The sequence below is a fragment of the Falco peregrinus genome, chromosome 5 (genome assembly GCF_023634155.1).
Source record: "Falco peregrinus isolate bFalPer1 chromosome 5, bFalPer1.pri, whole genome shotgun sequence".
Lineage (NCBI taxonomy): Eukaryota > Metazoa > Chordata > Aves > Falconiformes > Falconidae > Falco > Falco peregrinus.
In genome coordinates, this window is record NC_073725.1 from 15,158,196 (window position 1) to 15,180,287 (window position 22,092).

The window sequence follows — 22,092 nt, forward strand, 5'->3', positions numbered from 1 at the left end:
TGTAAAAATCTTTTTTAATTGAATCAATTAACAATGAATTAGCATAAAAAAAATTCATGCTTACATGAAAACAATTTAAAATTATCATTTACAGAAAAGCTTACCCACTCAATTCTACCCCATTTGCCTAGTCTGTTCTGTATTCTATTTATAGAAACTGTAATGTGCCACGCACACCTCTATGTCATTAATACAGAAGCAGTTACTGCTCTCAAGACTGACAGAATTACAGGTTAGCTCTTGAACAATTATTTGTTTATATTGGGCTGTAAAAATAAAAATTAAAATGTGAAGTGTCTCCCTCTTGGTACAGAATGGATGCATTTAAAGCTAGCAGAACTTAAGCTCCAGCTAGTAACCAAACAGAAAACAGTGTTCCATATCAAGAGATGCCGCCACAGCTTTGAGGGCTCCCAGCCCATCCTTCTGTAGCCAGTACAAAGTATTACAGGTATGGGACGTTTCAATGCAGCCATGATGTGATACACCAGTTCCAAGTTAAAATCATGGCATCTCTTCTCTTCCTCATAGGGCATGCAATTTGAGGAAAAGTCTTCCCTGCCAGAACAGCTTACCTAATAACTGGCTAATCCACAAAGCCCCATCCCTTCGTGCAAAGCATATATTTGTTAGTTAAGCTCTTCTGTTGAGGTGACTAAAATTACTTCCATCCTCTCTCAATTCCTATTTCAAAACTAAGAACTCAAAAGTCAGCTACTCTGCTGGAGAACACACCAGGGAATAGCATGACCAGCGTCAAATAACCTCCAAACAAAATAAGAACACCACATCCCTATAGTCCCACTTGGCTTCAAAACAATTGAATCACTTCAGTTTAAAATGCAAAGATAGTATTTTTCAGGAATACCTGTGGAGAGGATGACAAAGTGGCACAAATGCCAACTGAGGACTCTGAACGGAGTGGTTTCCCAGCCTGGATGGCTTCAGGATCAGTAGTTTGCCCATGTCCTTTAGATATTGGCTGGGAGATGTTTGTTGGTTCCAGGGACCCAAACATGCTTTTCCATTCTTCATTTACATTTGAATCTTGCTTTACATGTTTTCTAGCTATAAGCAATTAGGAGGGAGGGAGGTGATGGAAAGAGGGGCAGGGAGGAAGGGGGAGACCAACCACATTATCATGACAACATTCACTCACGCTGGTCATTACTTTCAGGCTATATGCAAGTCCAACATATACGTGCCAGTTTATTATTTATATATAGAGAAAACTCTACTTCTACATTAAGTCAGCTGACAGGAATTTATGAGGCAAACAAAACAGAACACTTGCCACATGTGTGCACACCTCATTAATCCTACAACTGACTCATGCAATAAATCATTCCAGTATAGGGAAAGTTTGCATCTAGAAGGTCACAGGATTAAACTCCATGTGAAAATTTTTACTTTTTAAAATATTTATATATAAATAATAAATACATAGATAAATACATAAAATAATTTTTTTTTTTTTTTTACAATTTATTACAGAACCATAGAATGGTTTGGGTTGGAAGGGACCTTCAAAGATCATCTACTCCAATCCCTCTGCAATGAGCACAGACATCAGGGATAAACTGGTAATATCAGAGTATGCAAATTATTGCCAGTGTCAAATACAATCAGTTTTCTGTCACAATTGCAACATCACCTGTAGATTCAAGAATGTTATCTGTAAACAGGAAACGTTTTTATTTTCAGCATTCCTTGGGAGTCACTTAAAACATAAAACAAAATTTGGGACGAATTTGATTTGGACAAAGTCAGTGCAGAAAAGTTAAAGGCATGAAGACTTTGCAAGGGACGGTTTTGGGTGAAATAAGTCAGTTCAAATACAGACTTCATATACACTCATTTTTAAATCCTGTCCACTACTGACTCCAGAGGATGCAAAAACATAAAATGAAAAATCCTGTGCTTATGTATTTTCCTTTAAATGATATGCAAGACATTTGCAGACAAGCATCTTAACTCTGGAAATAAGATGCCAATAGCTACATGGTTTGCAGATATTTCTGTATTTTTATGTCTAAAAACACAGAACCTATCAGCAGTGTAACAGAGGATGGATTTACAAGCTTGAGAGAGCAAAGCAGATGCTCAAACACTGTATGGAAGAGAAGAATTTTGAGGATACAGAGAACTGGAACAGTTAGCAGCAAGTGGATTTCAAAGCTGAACAAGGAAATGTAAGAGGTTTTTCAAGCTGAAAGAGGAGCAGGCAAAACAGTAAAATGGGGGTAGATGAGCAGCTGAAGACCCCTAAGGCCAAGAAGCATGTACTTGATGGGTGAGCAACAGTTGGCACCCCTCTGTGTGAGACTTTCAGCATCACACCTAGGCCTCAGTTTTCTCCAGGTTACCTCAAGAAAACACCCTGGATTTTCACAGTTATAGAACTCATCACTTCTTGACAGGAAGCAGACAGAGCAGAAAGGTAGCCTTCATAATTGACACTGTTACCATGGGTCACTAGAACCCTATTTGTCACAACCAGCTAGACAACTGCTGCATATTACTACTGCAAATGCAGTCAAACTGATTTAAATATTCTCGGGGCAAAACATCCCCATCTTCCGCTGATCCAGAAAGCATTCCACCACATCACATTTCAAATAGCAGCAGTAATCCTGTTATTGCAAACTCAGTAAGGATGGTGATAGTTATGTAGGCTGAATTACTGAGAATAATTGTTGAGTAAGTTAGACTTAATTCTCTGATTCCAAAAGAAAGGCTATACTTTATCTATAAAGCTCACAAAATGTACCAACCACGTTTGTCATCAGGCTCCTGCTTTGTTTTAACAAGATCCACTTGTCTTCCAGTTATTCCCAGAGCTGACAAGTCAATCACCCCTTTCTGACTGCTGTCGTGCAGATGGCTCTGATCCACTATATTGGCTTTAGCTTTATTTGATTTTAACATAAAGTCTTTCAGTGCTAACAGCTTGTCTTCTTCCTCCTCAGTCATCCCCTATAGAATAACAGGAGAGATAATATCATTTGCTTTTGAACAAGAACATGCATCACAGCATGAAGATGTAAGAAGCAGTAAAATTAATGACTAACTCAGAACTGGAAGGAGAGCGCACAACCCCAGCATTCAAGACAATACTCTATCGCTCATACAAGATGTTAGGTAAGCCACTGTGGTATAAGAATATCTTTCCTCCTCAAGAACAGGGCTAGAAATAGCAAAAGGGCCGAATAGCATTTAGTACTGAATTGCTGTCTGGTGCGAGCTGCTTAACTGCCACCTAGGCCGTACCTGGGGCCCACAAGCCCTAGGGAAAAAACAAGACACACTCAGCTGCAGTTCTTCCTCTTCCCAGATCTCAATACTTTGTATGGGTGATTCTTTGTGCTTCCCTCTTCATATAAAAGCGTCAATACTTTCCAGCTTTGGTTTTGGCACTGCATGTTTCTCTCTTCCTAGCATCGTAGAATGGTTTGGGTTGGAAGGGACCTTAAAGATCATCTAGCTCCAACCCTCCTGCCATGGACAAGGACACCTACTATAGACCAGGTTGCTCAAAGCTCCATCCAGCCTGGCCTGGAACTCTTCCAGGGAGGGGGCATCCACAGCTTCTCTGGGAAACCTGTTCCAGTACCTCATCAACCTCACAATAAAGAATTTATTCCTAATATCTCATCTAAATCTACCCTCTTTCAGTTTAAAGCCATTACCCCTTGTCCTATCACTACAGGCCCTTGTAAAAAGTCTGTTCCCAGCTTTCTTATAAGCCCCCTTTAGGCACTGCAAGGCTGCTATAAGGTCTCCCCACAGCCTTCTCTTCTCCAGGCTGAACAATCCCAAGTCTCTCAGCCTGTCTTCACAGGAGACAAATGCATACTCCTTTATCCAACACAATACACAGCACACGTTCTGTAACACTGCTACACCACAGATGTGTCAGAAATTTGAGATGTATTTTTTTATTTTAAGAACTTAGGTTGTATTTGGGAAATCCAGACACAAGGTTGCCCTATTTCTGGCAGATCTTTTTAAAATCTTCCTTAACTTTTAAAGAACTTTCCTACAAGCATATACTAAAATCAATGAAGCTAATCGTTTGAAGTATTAGAAGGACTGGGAGTCCCTCACAGCAGCAACTGTGAGGTCAGGGTCTGTGGAAATGTACAGAGTCCAAAAGCATCTCAAGCCTGACTTTCAAAGTACAAATTAAAAAGAACTACCTGTGAAAGAAGCTTCTTCAACAGCTGTGCAATGGCAGGGTCCTCTGGTGGTGGGCAGTCAGGGAGAGCACCATTCCTCTTCTTTTGACGCATGTGAAGGTGTCGGAAAAGGCTTGTGATATCCTTTGATCTTAAGACGTAATCAAATATGGAACGGCTGACAGGCTCTTTAAGTACACTTAGCAGGACTATTTCTTTATCTATCTGCAATTCAAAAAAAAGAGACCAGTCATCATGGAGCACGATGATAGCCATATAAACATGAGAAAATCTAGCAGTAAATACTGTCATCTCATGCCTAGAGTGTTTGCATTTTTTTCTCCTATCATTAAAGTCAGTAACTGGATAGCTGCAAATATTTATATAAACATCTTCCTCTGAATGCATGTTCTGAAAAAAAAAAAAAACCAGTTTCCAGCTCAGTCCTTGTCCTGGTTTCAGCCAGAATAGCGTTAATTTTCTTCTTAGTAGCTGGTACAGTGTTGTGTTTTAGATTTAGCGTGAGAGTAATGTTGATAACACACTGATGTTTCAGTTGTTGCTGAGTAGTGCTTACTGTGAATCAAGGACTTTTCCAGTTTCCCAAGCTCTGCCAGTGAGCAGGTGCACGTGAAGCTGGGAGGGAGCGTGGCCAGAACAGCTGACCTGAACTATCCAAAGTGATATTCCATACCATAGAATGTCACGCTCAGTATATAAACTGGGGGGAGTTGGTTGGGAGCCACCAATCACTGCTGGGGGAGTTGGTTGGGCATTGGTCAGCAGGTGGTGAGCAACTGTGTTGTGCATCACTTGGGTTTTGGGGGTTAGTTTGTTGGGGGTTATTTATTTCCTTGGGTTGAATTCCTCTCTCTTTCTCTCTCCTTTTCATTAAAATCATCATTATTTTTATTATATTTTACTTTATTTCAATTATTAAATCATTCTTAACCCACTAGTGTTAACTTTTCCCATTTCTCCTCCCCATCCCACCAGGGTGGGAGGGAGCGTGAGCAAGCAGGTGCATGGTACTTAGCTGTCAGCTGAGGTTAAACCATGACAGTCCTAGAGAGATGCTTTCTAGCTCACAATAAGGAAAAAAAAAAAAAAAAAAAGTCACGTAGGACTTCAAAATTATTGCACATCATTGTGCCAATAACCTAGATTCAACTTCTCCCCTTTCTTGAAAATAAATACATGTTGGTCATGTCAGATTTTCTCCATTTTCTTTCCCCTTTCTGCCAGCAGTCTCAGAACAGTAACCTGGCATTGACAGATGGGATTAAAAGTTCTACTACTAGTATGATGATATTTCAAACACCGTTTTTCTCTGTCCTACATTTACCCTATGAAAACACCAAGTAGAAGAGCTCTTCCCCTGTGTCAGTCAGATTACCAGGTTTCCTACTATGTATACAAGGGAATAAGGATGCACAAACATGTAATTAATATTCAAAAGCATACTGGAAGATTAGTAAACAGTCGTAAGAAACTTATGAGTTAGGGCATAATTTAGAATCATTAACTGGGGAAGTCCTTAAAAAGATTGTTCATTACTACTAAAACAAACCAAAAAAAAAAAACCCACCAAGTTTCTGTTTTCCCAGGTAACAAATCAATGTCTGTTTGTGTCCAGAGAACATGTCTGGACAAAGTCTTGTAGGCAATGCAGATTACTTGCAGCCCCAATATTCCTTTGAGTTTATATCTTTTAGTACTTGATCTTTGTTGTTTCAAGAGCACATCTTAAGATAATGGGGGCAGGCAAGCCGTATTCATGAAATAGGCCCACAGTTACAGTCCTACAGTTAAATAGCCAAACCTAATTCAGACTAAAATTAGGACACAAATGCTTGTACAAAAGTTGGAATACTCAAAGTAATTAATGGGAGATGTTGGGGTTGGACTGCAATTCTTCCTTCACAACAGTGTCAGAAGACCAGAAGACCTCGTTCATATAACGTGCTTTGCATAGCTGTCTAAATGAAAAACAACTTCAAAAGTGAGTCCAAAGTGAGGACTTCCTCATTGCATTCTAACTCAATGTTACCCTCTACTTGCTTACTATATTTAGTGTTGCATAGCAAAGAAAAATTTACATACTAAAACGAAGCAAGAAGTGAAAAAGACAGAAATTTAACAATCAATGCCTAAAACACTGCACAAGGTGTCTAGGGAGTTGTAAACAAAGAAAAATACTATTTTGATGAAGTTACCACCTCCATGGTTTACAAGAAAGTGTTAAACACATGATGTACTTTTCAATATAAGTACTGCAACTGTTTCTTATCTATTTAAGCACTTGAGAGATGCATTCTGCAGGTCCTAAAATTATAGCAAAGATGCCTATATGATCATACTAGCAGCATCATGCAGGTCATTCCTAGACATGTGCTGTTATGATATGGCTTAACTCATTCACACAGAGAGCTCTGCCCTTACCCTTGGCAAAGCATAGAAACACAGGAGTAGCACTGCTGAAATCACAAGCACAGTAATCACTACTTAACAGACTGTTCGTGTTTTCAGAGGGTCAGGCCCACAGTTAAGTATGTTAGCGGGGCAGTGCTGGAATACTCGATCTTGTACATGAAGGCATAGAACTCAGAAACAATTGTTTCACAGCCAACTTTTCATGCCTTTTAGACTCCTAGAAACTAGCATAGTATCGCGAGAGTTTGATCGTAAACAAGGCAGAGGGGCTTGAACCAAAGACATATCTGTTGATTTTAGGCTTTGTAAAGCGTTCTGCAATTGGCAGCAAATTTGTGGAAGCAGTCTTTCAAACATTCAAATGGGCAATGCCCATTCTTCAATGTCTGCCAGCAAGTATCGAAGAACTATATCGTCTCTAACCTTAACTGAAAAAACACAATCTAATATCCTTATCACCAGGACCACAGCCAAGACAGACTTTAAGAATTCTAACTGGTTTAGATACATACACGTTAAAGTTATTTAAGGTATTACCTGTATTATTGGTTGCGTGATAAAAGGATGGAGGTATGGCATGAGCTTGCAGTAGACATCAGCAATATTCAAATACTGTGCTACCACAGTGATAAATCCAACTGCACCGTAACGTATCCAAAGATTAGGATGACACAGGAAAGGTGCTGAAAAAAAATTAGGCTGTTAAAATACATCATTCATGTTAAATAGAGGGGAGCATCCTATATATGGCAGCCTATGATGACATTTCCTTCCCCCAGAATTATCCCCAAACTGAGTCTTCCCTACTGCAGGGCACCAAGGTTAAAACACTCATACTGAGAAAATTATTTCATTGTGCCTGTGCTGGTCAGCTTCCTTGCTGTTGCCAAACAGCATGTTTTTCCTATTTATTCATGTCAATCCCTAACTGTCAACTCCAGATCTGCAAAGACGACTAATCAAAAAATAAGCCTCAACCTTATTCCAGACAATTATGGAGAATCCTAATACCAGTGATTTTTTTTTTTCTTTTTAGAGTAAATACTTTATTCTTTCCTTCTTCCCCTCTCTTCCTTGAATAGTCACTACTCGTACTGTAAGACTCAGAAATCCATTTCAATTATGTGGGTTTTAAGAAGTTGTGATCGAGGGACTGTATCTAGTCATGAGATATATTCACAGATCATCTGCCTCAAATTCTGAGCGCATTTGAAAAGCCATGACATTAGGAAGAAGCAGGCTACATCTCCAAAGATCAGTTGGTATTTTCTTTTCCATAAATAGCTGGTAAATCTTGGGTACACCTAAATCAAATTGATAAGCCTGATGAGGAAGGAGAGACCAACTCTGTATTCAGGGTTCTATTGAGTTAAATGGGGGGTTATGGTTTTAGAAATAGGATGAGAAGGGATTGTCTGAGGGACTGGCTTCCCTTCTTCCTCAAAGGTCAATAGGTAAGAGTTTGCAAGTTATGTGCCTGATCAACTTCCAGAAGTAACAAGGAGGTTTTCTTTATAGGAGGTTGGCATGAAGAACAAGGAAAGGCCTTAAAGCAGGAAGTTTTTGGACTAAGTGTTGTTTGCTGCTGTCCTGTATAAAATCAGAGAAGATGCCTCCAATTTGTTCCACCAAAATTATTATTTTAGAATTGGTTCTGAGCACTAACATGGTCCAACTAGCAATAGTTCGTTAACACAGTTTTTGTAGATTCTAAAACAGTACTATAGGTTTGCACATTGGACAGCTAAGCTGGCTGCAAACAGCTTTATGTAGTACTAAAATTTCTTAACTAGGAAAATAAGGCATTCTCCAGTATTCCAACTTACCAATATCACAAGCAAACTCGTAAATATGTGGCTTTTGCAACAGCCCCAACTGGCACATACAAGTAAGAGCATTGAGGGCTTTATAAATGACAAATTCTTCAGCATCACTGAGACCTTGCTGAAGTAGAGGTTTCAGTATCGATGAGCTCTGCCAGCCAACATAAGCAGCAACACCTGAAACATAAAAAGAACACATAAAACCCCAAAACTAGCACTTCCTTGCCTTTCCTCACCGAAGTTTAAAATTACTGTCCCACAGAGACATCTCAAAACAGATTATTAGTCATTAGAAAAAAAAAAAAAAAAAAAAAAAGGAAGCTGCTTTCCATTAAAGTCAGACTAATATTCTGAAAACTGTTTGATAAAAGCAGATCCTTGTGCCTGCAGAGGTCCTTCCAGAAGCCAGGCATAGATGTCAGCACACAACTGGCCAGCAGAAGCCTGAAACTGCAAGGCAACACCAGCAGCCTAAGGGGCGGGGATGCAGTGCCTGCATTTGTACATGGAAAGGACAACTGAGCAACAATGAAAGTCTCTGCTAGCAGGATTTTGTCTTTTAACTTAGCAGTGACTGTAATTTGGAAGACCTGAAAAGACCGAACTGGATACTGGGCTAATTTTCAGCAACAAAAACCTATAACATACATTCACTTAGCCACAAAATAAAGAGTCAGTAATAGTCAAAAAGGAACTTACAGAAAAATCTTCTAAAACTCTTCCAGCCTGAAACGGCTGCAAGATTTGCTGTTTAGTTAACTAGTCTCAAATTACTTGCTGGCATGAAGCCACTTTGACCCTAGTTTCAAAAATAAATGCAATTTTTAAATAACTTATTTCAAAATCTTAGAAGGAAGCCAAGACCAAAAGCAGCTAAGTGAAAGTAATTCCTTTGAAGCTGCTGGGTAAAAACGTATTAACCGGATCTCAGTAAAAGAGACTGCTTTCCTATCCTTCTTCCTTTCCCATGTGAAAACCACCCACTGGCCACATGAAACTGTCATTTGGAAATGCTTGTTTGGATTAGATAACCCACGTACAATAATTAATCTCTGGCAATGGTCAGGGAGATGGACCTTGTCAATTTCTATCTTTCCTCTAGCTTTACATCCATCAAGTGAACATTCCTTCCCAAAAAACAACTGAGCAAGTCCTCTTACTGTTCTCAAGAGAAAAAAAATGAGGTTTTCATTTAATAGCTCAGGCTTTTTGTTGCTATCGTCATTCGTGCTACATAGCACAGACTGTAACCGCCTCTGCTTCTAACTCAAGTCGTTTGGGACTGATAAATACCACAAGATTCAACGTCCTTTCATCAGAATCTAGATTAAACATAAAATTACTTTATCATAGTAAAAGTGATAAAGTTATAATTAATATACTTGCTCATGTATTAATGCTGGGCTTTGCAACTAATTGCTAAAAAAAGAAGAGAATAAGGTAGAAATAGCACAGGTAAGAGAAATCCCCTCGGTGCCGCTGTTACAGAAGGGCACGTGCCCACAGCCACAGGCAGTGGTGCCTGCACACACTTAAACACGAGTTTGAACACTCAGTTTTAAAGATGTGCAAAAGCTTTAAGTAAAACAGTGTGAAACAAAAATATGAGTTCTGAACTTTATCTGAATTCTTCTGTGGAGGTTTTGATACTGGGACAGGAGGAGGAGCAGCTAAAAATATAGTTTACATGTCTTGACTTTCACATTTAATTGCCTCACATCTACCTACATGTCTTTTGCAAGAAGGCAAGACACTGTGACCTGTGCTTTCACCACCCCATTGCTCCTTGCAAACAAATTCTGACAAGTTATTAGCATCGCATCTTGTCAGGGCTTGCCAGCACAGCACTTTGTGGCTTCCAGTCATAATGTAATGCGTGCCTACCATAATGGCCCTGCTGGAAGTTTGACCATGCTCTTTTTTTCTTGCCTTGCATCTGAAGTACCATTTCACCCCCCAGGTACTGCAATGGAAAACCTGGTCAAGAAAACCTGCAAATCCTGAGTGCTGACTCTCAGCAACGGTCATGTGGAATAATTTCCAACATTCATGGAACATTACATAAACTTAATAACAATTTTAAAAAATCTTACCAGTGATGACATCAGCTGTTAAGCTTTCTGAGATGACAGGAATCTTTAAGTGAGGTTTTAAGGCATTAAAAAAATGTTTCAAATTATAATTTTAGGCTATACCAGTACACAGTTTTCATCATGTGAGCAGGTCTACTGAAGTTAATGGGCTCACACACACGTGAAACACTGCATCTACTAGACAACTTGCAAAAATCTTAGTATTTACTTGTCACAATTCAGCTTTTTGAGTTATTTTCTTTAGCAAAGACTCAAAAATAAAAAGCATTTAAAGTTTATTGTTTATGTTAAACCAACTTATACTTAAATACCTCAGTCTCATTTGTATTAATTATCTGGACTAAAAGAAAAATATACTTGTAATTACATTGTTTCATCTTCACTCCCAATAATTCACCAAAGTCTTTTCCTATAAATTATAGAATTCTTTATAAGAAAGGACCTTTATATGACTGTTAACAGTTTCCAGGATATGCAAAACTTATTTACATTATTATCTCACTACTCTGTTTGGCTGAAACCCAACATTTACCAACAATGCTGTCAAAGAAAGCTCCTCGAAGATGCCAGTCATTCTTATCATTTAAGAAAGTGATCATATGAGACAGAAGAACATCATTGGCTTTCTGACGTCCAAAAAAGACACAGAGACGCGTTATTCCATTTTCCATCAGTGTCTGTTTCACAATATTCTCTGGGTCACTTAGCAAAGTCACAACTTTCTGCTGAACCATTTCATGCAAGGCTTGCAGCTCTGCAAGAGACAACACGATGAACATTTGGGTTGGCGAGAAGCATTATGTGCAGGCGTACTACCTGCTGCTAAAAGAGCTACACTCAGTAAGATGGGCAATGCAATATAGCCTCAACAATTCCAACAACTAGCTTACCAAAGACTTCAGACTAAGCAGGAGGGGGTGGCAAAGCCAAAAAGTATAGAGATGTGAGACATTCTTACCAAATCAATAAATTCTAAACTTGTCATAACTTCAACTAAGATGATCCAGCTTATTTCATATATATGTAGGTGAAATGCAGATGTGAAAAACAAAACAGAACCGTTCAACTGTCTTTCTTCCTTGTGTTACTTCTTTCATGTCCATGCTATTTTGAGGGGTAGGGGACAGTACTTCTTAGAAATACAATTCATACTATGAGGCTTCCTCTGTCACACCTCAGCAAATCTGAGCACCCCATGCTTTATGTGAAGGAACTCAAAGGGGATTTTTTTATGTTTGGTTTTGGTAGGTTTTGTTTGGTTGTTGTTGGGGTTTTTTTAAAGTATCATCCTACAACTAGTTAAGAGATAATTGAAACATGCCTTTTTCCCTACCAAATGGAGTATGTGTGGGATGTTTACCAATTATGATTAGTCACAGATTGATCTACTTAGCCGAAAAGAGAAATGACAGTTCTTAACCACAAACTCTTCCCAGCTTAGAAGACTTGCCTGGCATTGCTCTGGAAATTTATGCATCACTGAAAGTCACCGGAGCAGACACACAGGTCACTCCTTCCCAAGGGAAAGGAAAAGAAAAGCCATCCTTAGGATTTTAACTCATTCTCTGTCCTACAGTTACAATAGCACAGATAGCAGTGTTACCACCCAACGGCATCCCAACGTTCAGCTTCTTCAGGCAAAAAGACAAGAACTGCCAGGCATAGGAACAGAAAAGAAAGAATGACTGAAAAATACAGTACTATACCTATGGTAGAATCTGACAGTTTTTTTCAAAGCTAACACTGCTTGCCACTTCATCGGAAGCAGTATTTGGAACATAGCCATGTTTTCACAGCTGACTTGTTTACAGGACTGTGAGTGAAGCTGGATACAAAACCAGGCAGCCAGCACCACAGTCAAATACCTTGGGAACTTTTGGAGAAAAGAATGCCCATTTACACATTTTTTTTTTGTCTCTCACAATGCTCAGAACAGAGGTGTCTGCTTCTGCACGAAGCTGCAACACACGTGCTTTGATACTAGTCAAGGCAAAGCATTCTTCCCATTTAACAGGAAGGCTAAGCTTTAAGAGGTGAGGAAGATTAGTACTAACTAGGAGCTTTGGCCCATGATTTGCTATTATAAGCAGGCAAGGTAAGCAGAAGTGACATTACCTGTGTCATAGTTATCACTAGGATGAGAAGTTTCATCCATTTCTTCACCATTTGGCTCATTTTCCATATTGAGATTTTTCAACTGTACCAACTCCAGAAATCTCAGAGCTGTTTCTGCCAACAACGCTATGTTTTCTGCAAAGGAAAACATTTTGGTTAAGAATTGTTCTACTTTGCCTATTTACATCAGTCTGACAATCCCCCCGATGAGGGCTTATAACCGTTGACAATACCAGTCATGATGGACAAATGGAACTGAAATTACACAACATTCTCTGGTCAACCCACTTCTGTTGGCCTGACTCCAGCAAAGCTACCAAGTATATTAAATCACATGGTATTTTGTCACAAAAACAAGGGTAGAAATTTTAAGTATATCAAGTGGTAACAAGGACTAACTTCAGACTTCCAGAACTAGCCCTAAATGCCACCTAAACTCAGGCTAATGACTAAATAACTTGATAGAACTTAAAGGCAAATTAACCTGAACTAACTAACATGCCCACATGGTAGACTGCAGCAAAACAACCGCAACAAACCACTGTGCCAGGATATGTGTCCTAGAGAGTAACAACAGGGTTACCCCTAAGCGCTGGATTCCACTTTTAGAGCATTTATCCCCAAATCCATCCATGTGATTTAGCACCGTTCTGCAACATTTGGAAGTTGCTAACGCAACTCAGGCTATGTTATATGGGTCAGGCCACTGCTGGCACAGGAATGATCCTGTTGAGGCAGAAGACCCACTTAAGCAGCCATTCTGAGTGTCATCCAAGACAAGAGCAGCGTGCCAATGGAGCCTGTCCACAGCCCAGATCAAATCCTGTTAAGTCACCCCTCTGACCACTATCAAAAAGCGTGCTATAGCAACACAAGTTAATGTAATTATTAGACTACCTTTAAATACATTTATTTATTTGAAATTGCTTTCTTAAAAGAAAAGCTATCTGAAGTTAAGGAAACTTAATCAGACTTAACCACCTACAGTTCAAATAACTTTTTCAAGTTTCAGAAAATATTCTAGTTGTACTCAGTTTGAAAATAAAGTCAAAACCACTGAAGAACCTCTGTGTAAGCAGGTGCAACTGGAGTCTGTGGGTACTGAGACCTGTAGCCTTTTTGCACTTGCAGATAAGGAAACTGCATTTTGTTTCTTCTATTTCAGCTTATTTAACAAGTTCAGCTTTATATTAGTTTGTTTAAAGGTTAATTCTAAAAAGACTATAATTTTACAAGATTTGGGGTTTTTTTCTTATCTACAAATAAAAGTGAGTCATGAAGAAAACTGTTCTTTCATAAAGCCCTAAATGATCAAGGTGACCAAAAGCTGTTGGTTCCATTCATTAACTATGCATTGTCTTCAATAATTAGTTTTATCAGCTGACTTAGTAAACAAAAGAAAAACATCACCGGGAATTTTCAACTCAGTTCTACATTTATATCCAAAACAAACCAACACACTTAAAAATATGCTAGTCATGGCAAATAAGGGTACATACTAAATAGCAAACACAGGCATAACTAAAAAGTTTCTTCCTGAACCAGGCAGAACTCCTATCTGAATATCATGCAAAGAAAACATCTGCTACACTATAAGGCAATCTATTACATAACAAATAATGTAACTTCAGCCCCTAAATATCAAATTTCATTTTGTGAAACTACCTCTGAAGCACAGCAACACACTGATGCTTTTAGTTCCACATTTATTTCAGTTCATTCAGGCTGCTCTAAGCAAACAATCTGAGCTAATGAGATGTGAATTAAGGTAAATTAATACAAACAGCAAAAGGCAGGCAAGCTCAGAAAGCCCTGTTCACATATTTAGCTACACAAAGACCACCTAGACAAGTACTTTTCTTTGTTATGCTCTTGCTTATACAGGGAATAAAGCTGGGGGGCTTCCCTGAGCACGAGGCTCTAAACTGACCCTTACCTTAGCCATGGGCAGGCCTGCTGTGTTCTGCATCCAGCCTAGCCCAAAGCACATGTACACATTCTGTAAGTTGCTTTTACATGCAAAACTACAGAAAAGAATGAATGTTAATTTTAAAGACAGTTAATTCATCTAGCAGAGAGCAAACAGGTTTTGTCAACTATTTAAAATGTAATTATTTACTCTGGGTACAGATCTACACTGGAAATCCACCTGTTAGTATAACTTAACTCATTAATTATTAAGTTGCTGCCATCACCTGCACCAGTTAGCTTAAGTGAATACAGGTGTCTTTACCTGCAGTCATTTATGAGACTTCCGGGGAGATTTACTGAAATAGAAACAGCAAGCTCTGTGATGATTTTGAGCAGAGGAGAAAACAGTTAAGGAAACAGAGAAAAGCCCAAGACTGGAGTTTTGACTGGATTTCCTCTTACCAGCATATGCAAGTCTGACGATGGTGGCTTCATCCTGGGCCAAGTGTGCAATGCCTGGCAGAATGTATTCTGGGTAAATGTTAATATCATTGCGTGGCACCTCTTTGACGAGAGCAAGAACTTTAGTTAGTGTCCTCACAGATTCTGCCCTCACCCTGGGCACAGAGTCGTTGCTGAAATGTAACAGATAAGGAGTAATACGATCCAGAAGAATCTCTACACTTAATCTTGGTGCTAAATGAAGAATCAGTTCCAAAGCGGCCAGTTTTGAATCACAGTATTTCAGAGTCTGTAAACAGGAAGTTATCACAGACACTAGAATAACCAGCCCATTCTCTTTTGTCTCTCCCTCGGCTTTCTCTGTGCGATCATGCCCACAGAGATTGTGAATGATGTTATCCAGATCTTTACGTATGACCAATATACGCTCATCTGCTGACACAAATGTTTCCTTGGCAAACTGGGCCATGTAAGGCTGAAGGAAAGTGTAAAATATTTCAGGAAATGCATTGTTACGTTGCTGTTTCAAATAATCTTCAGCTGCTAAACGTTTATCTGGCTCGCGATGGACCATCTGAGTGACCTTGAGAAAGGCAGAAGTAGGAGGGAGTGGGAGAGAAAGATTAAAGGTTTAGACATTTGTAATACATAAACAAAACAAAAAAACCCCAAACCAAACAATAAATGATTTGTCACCAAAGTAGGTGAAATAGACTACAAACGGACCACACACATGGTTCTAATGCTGTAGTCTATCCTTACCAGTTCTCTGATACTGCGGTCTTCAATTTTGTTTAGGACTTGATCAGGGGAAAAGAGGCCATTTCTGTAAGCCAAAAGCTGAGATAAATCAAACAAGGGTACGCCTTCTGTGAAAAGCTCTGCTATTACACAGCCTGGGGAACGAAAAAAGAGTCAAGGATGTCAGAGGATTATAAACAGACACTTTAACTTCACTTTCTACATGTGGACAAAACCAAACTCTATGCAACTCTTATTTGCCTTATTTTTAATTGAGCTAAGTCGCCACATTAACTTGGGGAAAGGAGATGCATCTCAAGCTCCAAAAGCTGGCTTTTACACTTGATCCTTGAAATATCTCCCAAGTATTTTATTTCAAACATGCCAACAGTAGAGGAGTTTGCAATTAGGAAACATGAGGCAGTGACTTCAGCCACCTGCCAGCTGGAAAACACACCACCCGAAAAGGAAGCCGCATCACTGTCACGTGGAAGAAGAGTGCCAGTAAGTCAGCATGGATCAGGCAGTAGGTCAAAATTAAGCAGCCCTTTTACAGAAGGTAAGGAAATAACCTCTGCTTCCACAGTGATGCTGGGAGACTGCACAGATTCATTCACACAAGCTCATAAGCACAGTGAGAAATACTACAATTGCCAAACACAGCCCTCCCTGTTGTATGACACACAGTCTTTCCCAAGGTCCCACTCCCGCAGTTTGCTCCCAAGGGTCAGCATCTTGCTTTATCAGTGGAGTGCCCTAGAAGTCCGGCCATAAAAGCAGCTTGTAAAATGAAGTAACCGTTACCTTTAAATTCAGGTTTTTCAATCACTTTAAGAAAAAAAAAAAGCCAAACTTAGAGCTTTCAAAGTGCTGAAGACAAGCCCGAGACCCAAGACAAGCTCCCACGGTCAGACTCTTTAAGTATTTGTGAGTGAGACTATGACAGCAGCTTAGTTAGTTATCGAACCTCCCACCTGTGGGGAAAATGAAATGAGAATGGGCTTCTAAAGCCAATGTTGCCACATTGCCCTGAAAGCTGTCTCAGCCCCCAGGCAGCTGGATTTTAGGTGAACCACTGATTGGCTTCCTCCTCTTGGGTCCCATAAGGCATATGCTATGTGTCCCAGAACCTCAGCCACAAGATGATGGTCTGTGGCTTTGCAGAACCATGTCTTCCTCAGGGCAGAGTTGAGCCATAGAGAACAGTTTGTGACTTCCCTCCTCTGATAACACGGTGATGCACTTATGTAGCTTGCTGTATTGTGTCTCTACTTTTTCTGTGAAGGAAAGATCTGGGGTTGGGTCTTGCCTAAAAAAAGCAAGTTTTTCCGCATGCTGTTCTCTAAGCCCACTGTTAAAAAAACAAACAACAAAACAACCCCCCAAACCAAAATAAGGTTGTCTGCACCCCAACACACAATCATAAACACACTGCTTTCCCCTGATGGGTCCAAGTACCTGCAGAAAAGATATCCATGGCACGTTTTAGCTCCCCTCTTGTTCGCTGGTTGCTGTTTGCCAGGTCTACTAAAGGAGTTGAAGGGTCCCGCATGTTTTCCAGCTCTGTAGCAAACATACTGCCATCGACAAAGCGCTCGGGAGCAATGTAACATGTTCTCCTCCGTGACGTGTCAAAGAAATAATTGAAGTCAGCAGGATTGTCTTCAGGAAGGTAAGTTGGCTTAAAACTGGCAAAGTCAGTTAAAAGAACCCAGTTCCAGCTAGTCACCATGATGTTCTCAGTTTTAATATCCCCATGGCGGACTCCAGATTTGTGTGCTTGGTCCACCGCCGTAAGGATCTGGAAGGCAATCCACCTTTTTTCAATGTTGTTCAGGAACGGCCTAGTACTAATTCGATCATAAAGGTTGTCCCGCACGTACTGTCTGAAAAGCATGGCGGCCTTCTCGGACAGGGTCGCTTTCTGGAAGGGAAGGCAGTTCTGTGCCGAGTGCAGCCTTATTTTCAGCTCCTCCAGCTCCTGCTTGTAGCTCGTCAGGGGCAAGGTGGGGTCCTGAATGGCGAACACCTTCACCACCACCAGTCCCTCCCGGTGCTTGGCGCGGGCGACCTTGAAGAAGCGGGTGCTCCCCAGGCTCTTGTCGTATTCGAAGTCGTGGATGTCAGAGAAGTAGCTGTCCACCGAGAGGATCTGCGAGGGGGCGATGCCAGCCAGCTGGTTCCCCATGGCGGCACCTCCCCCCGGGCGCTGCCACCGCACCGCGGCTCTCCCGCGTCAGCCTGGGGAAAAAGCACACACAACGCGCCCTTCGCACCGGTCGCAGCCGCGGGCTCGCCCCACTGCCCCCGGGCCCTCTGCCACGGGCCCCCCGCCCCGGGCGGGCCCTGCCGCCGCGCCTCCCACCCCTCCGCAGGCCCCGCCGCCGGGGCAGCGCCGGGCCCGGGCCCAGCGGAGCGAGGCGCCGCGGCGGCGGGTCCACCGTCCGCAGCGCTCACCGGCGCGGCCCGCCCGGCCCAGGCAGCGCCGGGACCCCCGGCCCCGACGGCGGGATGGAGCGAGGCGGGACTCGGCGCGGCGGAACCGGCACCGTGAGGCGGGCGGGGAAGGGGCGGCGCCGTGAGCTCACGTCCGGGGCCGCCCCGAGCCCCTGGGGAAAGGGGCCGGCGGCGGGAGCGGCCTCAGCAGCGCAGCCGGGGGCAGTGCCGCGGGCCGCCCTGGGTGTCTCCTGGTGACCTTCTTCTTTTGCCGGCTGTGTGCCCTGGAAGGGCTGCTTCTTGTTTTGTGCCTTGTAATGGGAGGAGGCGGCAGCAGCAGCACGGTCATGGCCGGGCACTTCGCTTTGTTTAGCAGCGTCGAGGAGGACCCGAGGGGGATACAGCATAGCCGTTAATATTTATTGATAATTCGGTATCATTTCTGCTCCTGTGAGGTGGGCACTGGGGCAGCGCGAGCCATGTGGAGCAAGAAGGTGCTGGGAAGAGAGCGGGCGTGTTGGTGGAACAGGCCTCAGCTGCATCAGCCAGCACCTTCCTTCTCTCTCTCGGCAAACAGAACTGCTGCCGTTCCTTCTCCTGATGCTCGGCAGACAGAAAAGTCTGTGGGGCTTTTGTAGATGATTTCATGGCTAGTGCAAGATGACTTCACTGCTAGGTCTGTCCTGACAGGGTTTCATGTATCTGAAATATGAGAAAAAGGCTTTTCATAGCAAACTCAGAGGGACACAAAAAGGGCGCCTTTCTTACTGTTCGACCTTAAAGTGCTTGAGAGCAAGAAGCCCAAGGCAGAGTTTGTTCATCCTTCCCTTTGCTTTTTGCCTTTGCCATGTTGTACCTATAACAGGTGACTGAAGAAGTGATGTTTGGGTCCCTCGCACCAGTGCCTGTACAACCAAAACCTGCCCAATATATGATTTCCACCAGCCATGCATGAGGTCACTGAATCGCGTTCTCTCCGAAGAGGCGGGGGCTGTGCTAGCAAGGGCTTCCTGCCAGCAGGACTCTCCCACCGGCAGTTGAAACCTGGATGTTCACCATGTCCCAGTACAGAAATCTTAGCCAGGCCTAGGGTTACAGTTAGGACTAGGGTGAGGAGAGTAAGAAAGAAAGCTACGGGCAGGAAATAGGTGCCTAGGCGCCTTCTAGAGTTGTAGCTTGCTGCTGGGCCCTTTTTTTCTCCTTGGGATGCCATGATATGGACATAACTGTTCCACTCGCAAGACCTTTACCTGGATGGCAGGCAGGGTATACATCGAGTGCTGCTGAGGGGGATCTGGAAGAGAAGGAAAACAGAGTCACTCTTCTGCTCTGCTTGAGGCTTGGCAGGTCGGCTTCATGCTGTAACACTGATGCTCTTGACCTGCTGTTTAGCTCCTGTCATAGCAGGTAGAGAAGGGAATGTGGAGTCGTGACTTTTTGACTGAGATAGCAAGCTAATGGTACCCTGTTCTGATCACTCTTAATCGCCTAGAACTTCAGCCCCTCCTTTTAGGGCATGACATGGGTGGAGGCAGCTGTGTGGACGGAGTAGCTGCTGAAAGTCTGTGGCTAAACTGGACATTGATTGTCTTGTCAGTAGGTGGGTGATCAGCAAATCTTGGTTGGCTTGTCTGCAAAACAGTTATATAGAGGTTGCTGTCTCTGATGGGGAAAGGTAGTGGATTTAAAGAAAAATTTTCTTAGTTGAATCAGATGCATGGAGTACCAATTCAGAAGACAATATCTGAGGCTGTTCAGTAAGCATAAATCCCATGAAAACTACTTCAATTATGTTCTGGCTGCGTGTTCAATGAAGAACAGAACTTCCGTTCATGCTGTGACTTACTTCATGCTCAAATCATTGAACTATGACTGTAGTTACAGCAACCCCTAGTTAAGGTTTTGAAACTATCAGGGTTTGGTCAGAAGGCAGCCAGCTCACCTTGATGATGTGCCTATCATGCTCTTTGAACAGCAAACATGTTACTGCTAACGATGTTGGAGCCTACACCTCCCAAAACTGAGTGCACAAGTGTTTATGCTTCCCCATGACCCAGCACCCATCTTGGTTGTGAAGGGATGCCAGAGACTGCATAGTCAAGCTCCAGACTTGGCTGGAGAGGAGCATCTGTCAGCCACTGTGGCTTAGCTGTGCTCTCCTCCCTTTGCTCATAGGAGGTAAGTTCAGTTTTCAAAAGCGGGTGGGAGGTTTTGTAACTCCTGTAGGCAGACTTTGCTCCCAGCTAAGGTGTTACTGTCTCCTAGCTAAGACATATTGTCTGTGCATATGGTTGTGCTGGGCTAAAGTCACAGTTTAAGCCAGTTTTTCAGCCACTTGTCTTAGGGTGACGGCCTCTGCAGCTCTGCCGGGCGTAAAGCATGAGAGGGCAGAGGTGCTCCGGCAATAATAGTTGCACATTTTCATGCACTCTAATTGGAGTTAACTCTGGTTAAGCTAAACTGGTCACAATAAATGGAGAACGTACACTTGTGGCTTCAGAGCAATCAAATTGAAAAAAATGAGTGGCTTGTGTATATGCTCTCCTCCTACCATTCCTCCCCTTCCTAAGTTATATACTTTTCAGGTGCTTCTCTATATTAAAGACTGATAGAAAGGAAAACTTATCATTTCACTACGGTGTCTTTGGTCAGCACTTATTCAAATGTATGCAAGAAGTAAAGAGACACTTTGCAGTTCCTGTTGGCTACACTGAAGTTAGTGGAAGTGAAATAGGCTGCCAAATACATTGTCAACTTTTTCCCTCTCTCCCAAGTCTGATTCCCTTCTAAAGCAAACATCCATGGGTACCTATGGAAATGGTTTTGCCTTTTATCATGTCTTGAAAATGTCAGAACTGTGCTGTTTTGCAGAGTTGAACTTCGATACAGAAAAGCAAAAACATTTTTGTACTAGAAATCTCATTTAAATGGTGGACGAGGACTGAAAATACCCTGGAAACTCATTGTGCTCAGTGTTATACCCTACAGACTTCTATCGTTCCTCGCCCAGTATCAAGAATTTGCCCCATATGTAGAAATTCATGGGAAGGGATCAACATGCAGGTTGTTTTAAAATAACAGGTTGTCTGTAACAGGGGGAAGAATTGTGTCTGTGAATCACAAAAAAATGCTTCATCAGGCAATGAAGGAAAAGGCACAGGAGACATAACTCTTAAGGAAACTCCAGGGTTTATGGAGGTATTCATGTGGTATAAGGGCCCTTTCTGAGAAAAGGCTTTGTTCGTTATCTCAGGCTGCCAGGCTGCAGAGTGATTATGCCTTAAATTGTAGTGAGGAAGCAACTAGCACTAAATCTGGCTCTCTGAGCTCACCTGCAAATGAATTCTGTGCACACCTGTCTGCAATGAGGAGCATGCCCAAAGCCTCCACATCTTAAGTACTGGGGAAGAAGATGATTGTCTCAGATGAGCATGGAGGGAGTAAACAGCTTGATGGAGTGTGGACTAGCTGCAAAGGTGCTTTGCTGTATGTAGACATATTCCAGAGCAGAACTTGGGTGGATAAGCAATTGTATATAACCAGCACTTATGTATGCAATAAAGGATCTCACTTGGAGTCTGTGCTTTCATATGCCACAGTAAGAAACCAAAACTGATTTGAAAGAAAAAAATAGGTTTAATGAATCTCCACTCTAAAGCATCTTGGAATAAGAGAGTTTCTGAAACTCTCAAATCCATATGTTTTATTGAAAAGGGGCTTGGGAGGTTTTCATTTAAATGATTATGTCAGTGTTTTGGGTAACTTTTTGCTTTTTAAAAGGTTTATTGATCTATCAGTTTACTTAATCTGAACGGTGCTTTTTTCATTACTAATTTCCAAAGGGAGTCAAGATTTGTTCATCTTGTCCCTGATAAGTATGTGCAAACGTTTTAAAAACCT

At 41.9% G+C, this 22,092-nt stretch overlaps 1 protein-coding gene across 1 annotated transcript in view; it reads right to left on the minus strand.

Moving 5' to 3' along the window:
* PIK3R4 (phosphoinositide-3-kinase regulatory subunit 4) overlaps nt 1–18,330 on the minus strand; it is a 28,739-nt gene extending 10,409 nt beyond the window's left edge. The window contains exons 1-11 of the mRNA XM_055805699.1: nt 18,214–18,330; nt 17,215–17,997; nt 15,778–15,911; nt 15,016–15,598; nt 12,643–12,777; nt 11,060–11,281; nt 8,438–8,611; nt 7,149–7,294; nt 4,200–4,403; nt 2,775–2,976; nt 869–1,068 (exon numbers count right to left, since the gene is read on the minus strand). Of these exons, the coding sequence (XP_055661674.1) occupies nt 869–1,068; nt 2,775–2,976; nt 4,200–4,403; nt 7,149–7,294; nt 8,438–8,611; nt 11,060–11,281; nt 12,643–12,777; nt 15,016–15,598; nt 15,778–15,911; nt 17,215–17,944 (2,730 nt within the window). The 5' untranslated portion in view covers nt 17,945–17,997; nt 18,214–18,330. The remainder of the gene's footprint in view (nt 1–868; nt 1,069–2,774; nt 2,977–4,199; nt 4,404–7,148; nt 7,295–8,437; nt 8,612–11,059; nt 11,282–12,642; nt 12,778–15,015; nt 15,599–15,777; nt 15,912–17,214; nt 17,998–18,213) is intronic.
* Nucleotides 18,331–22,092: the final 3,762 nt, after the last annotated feature.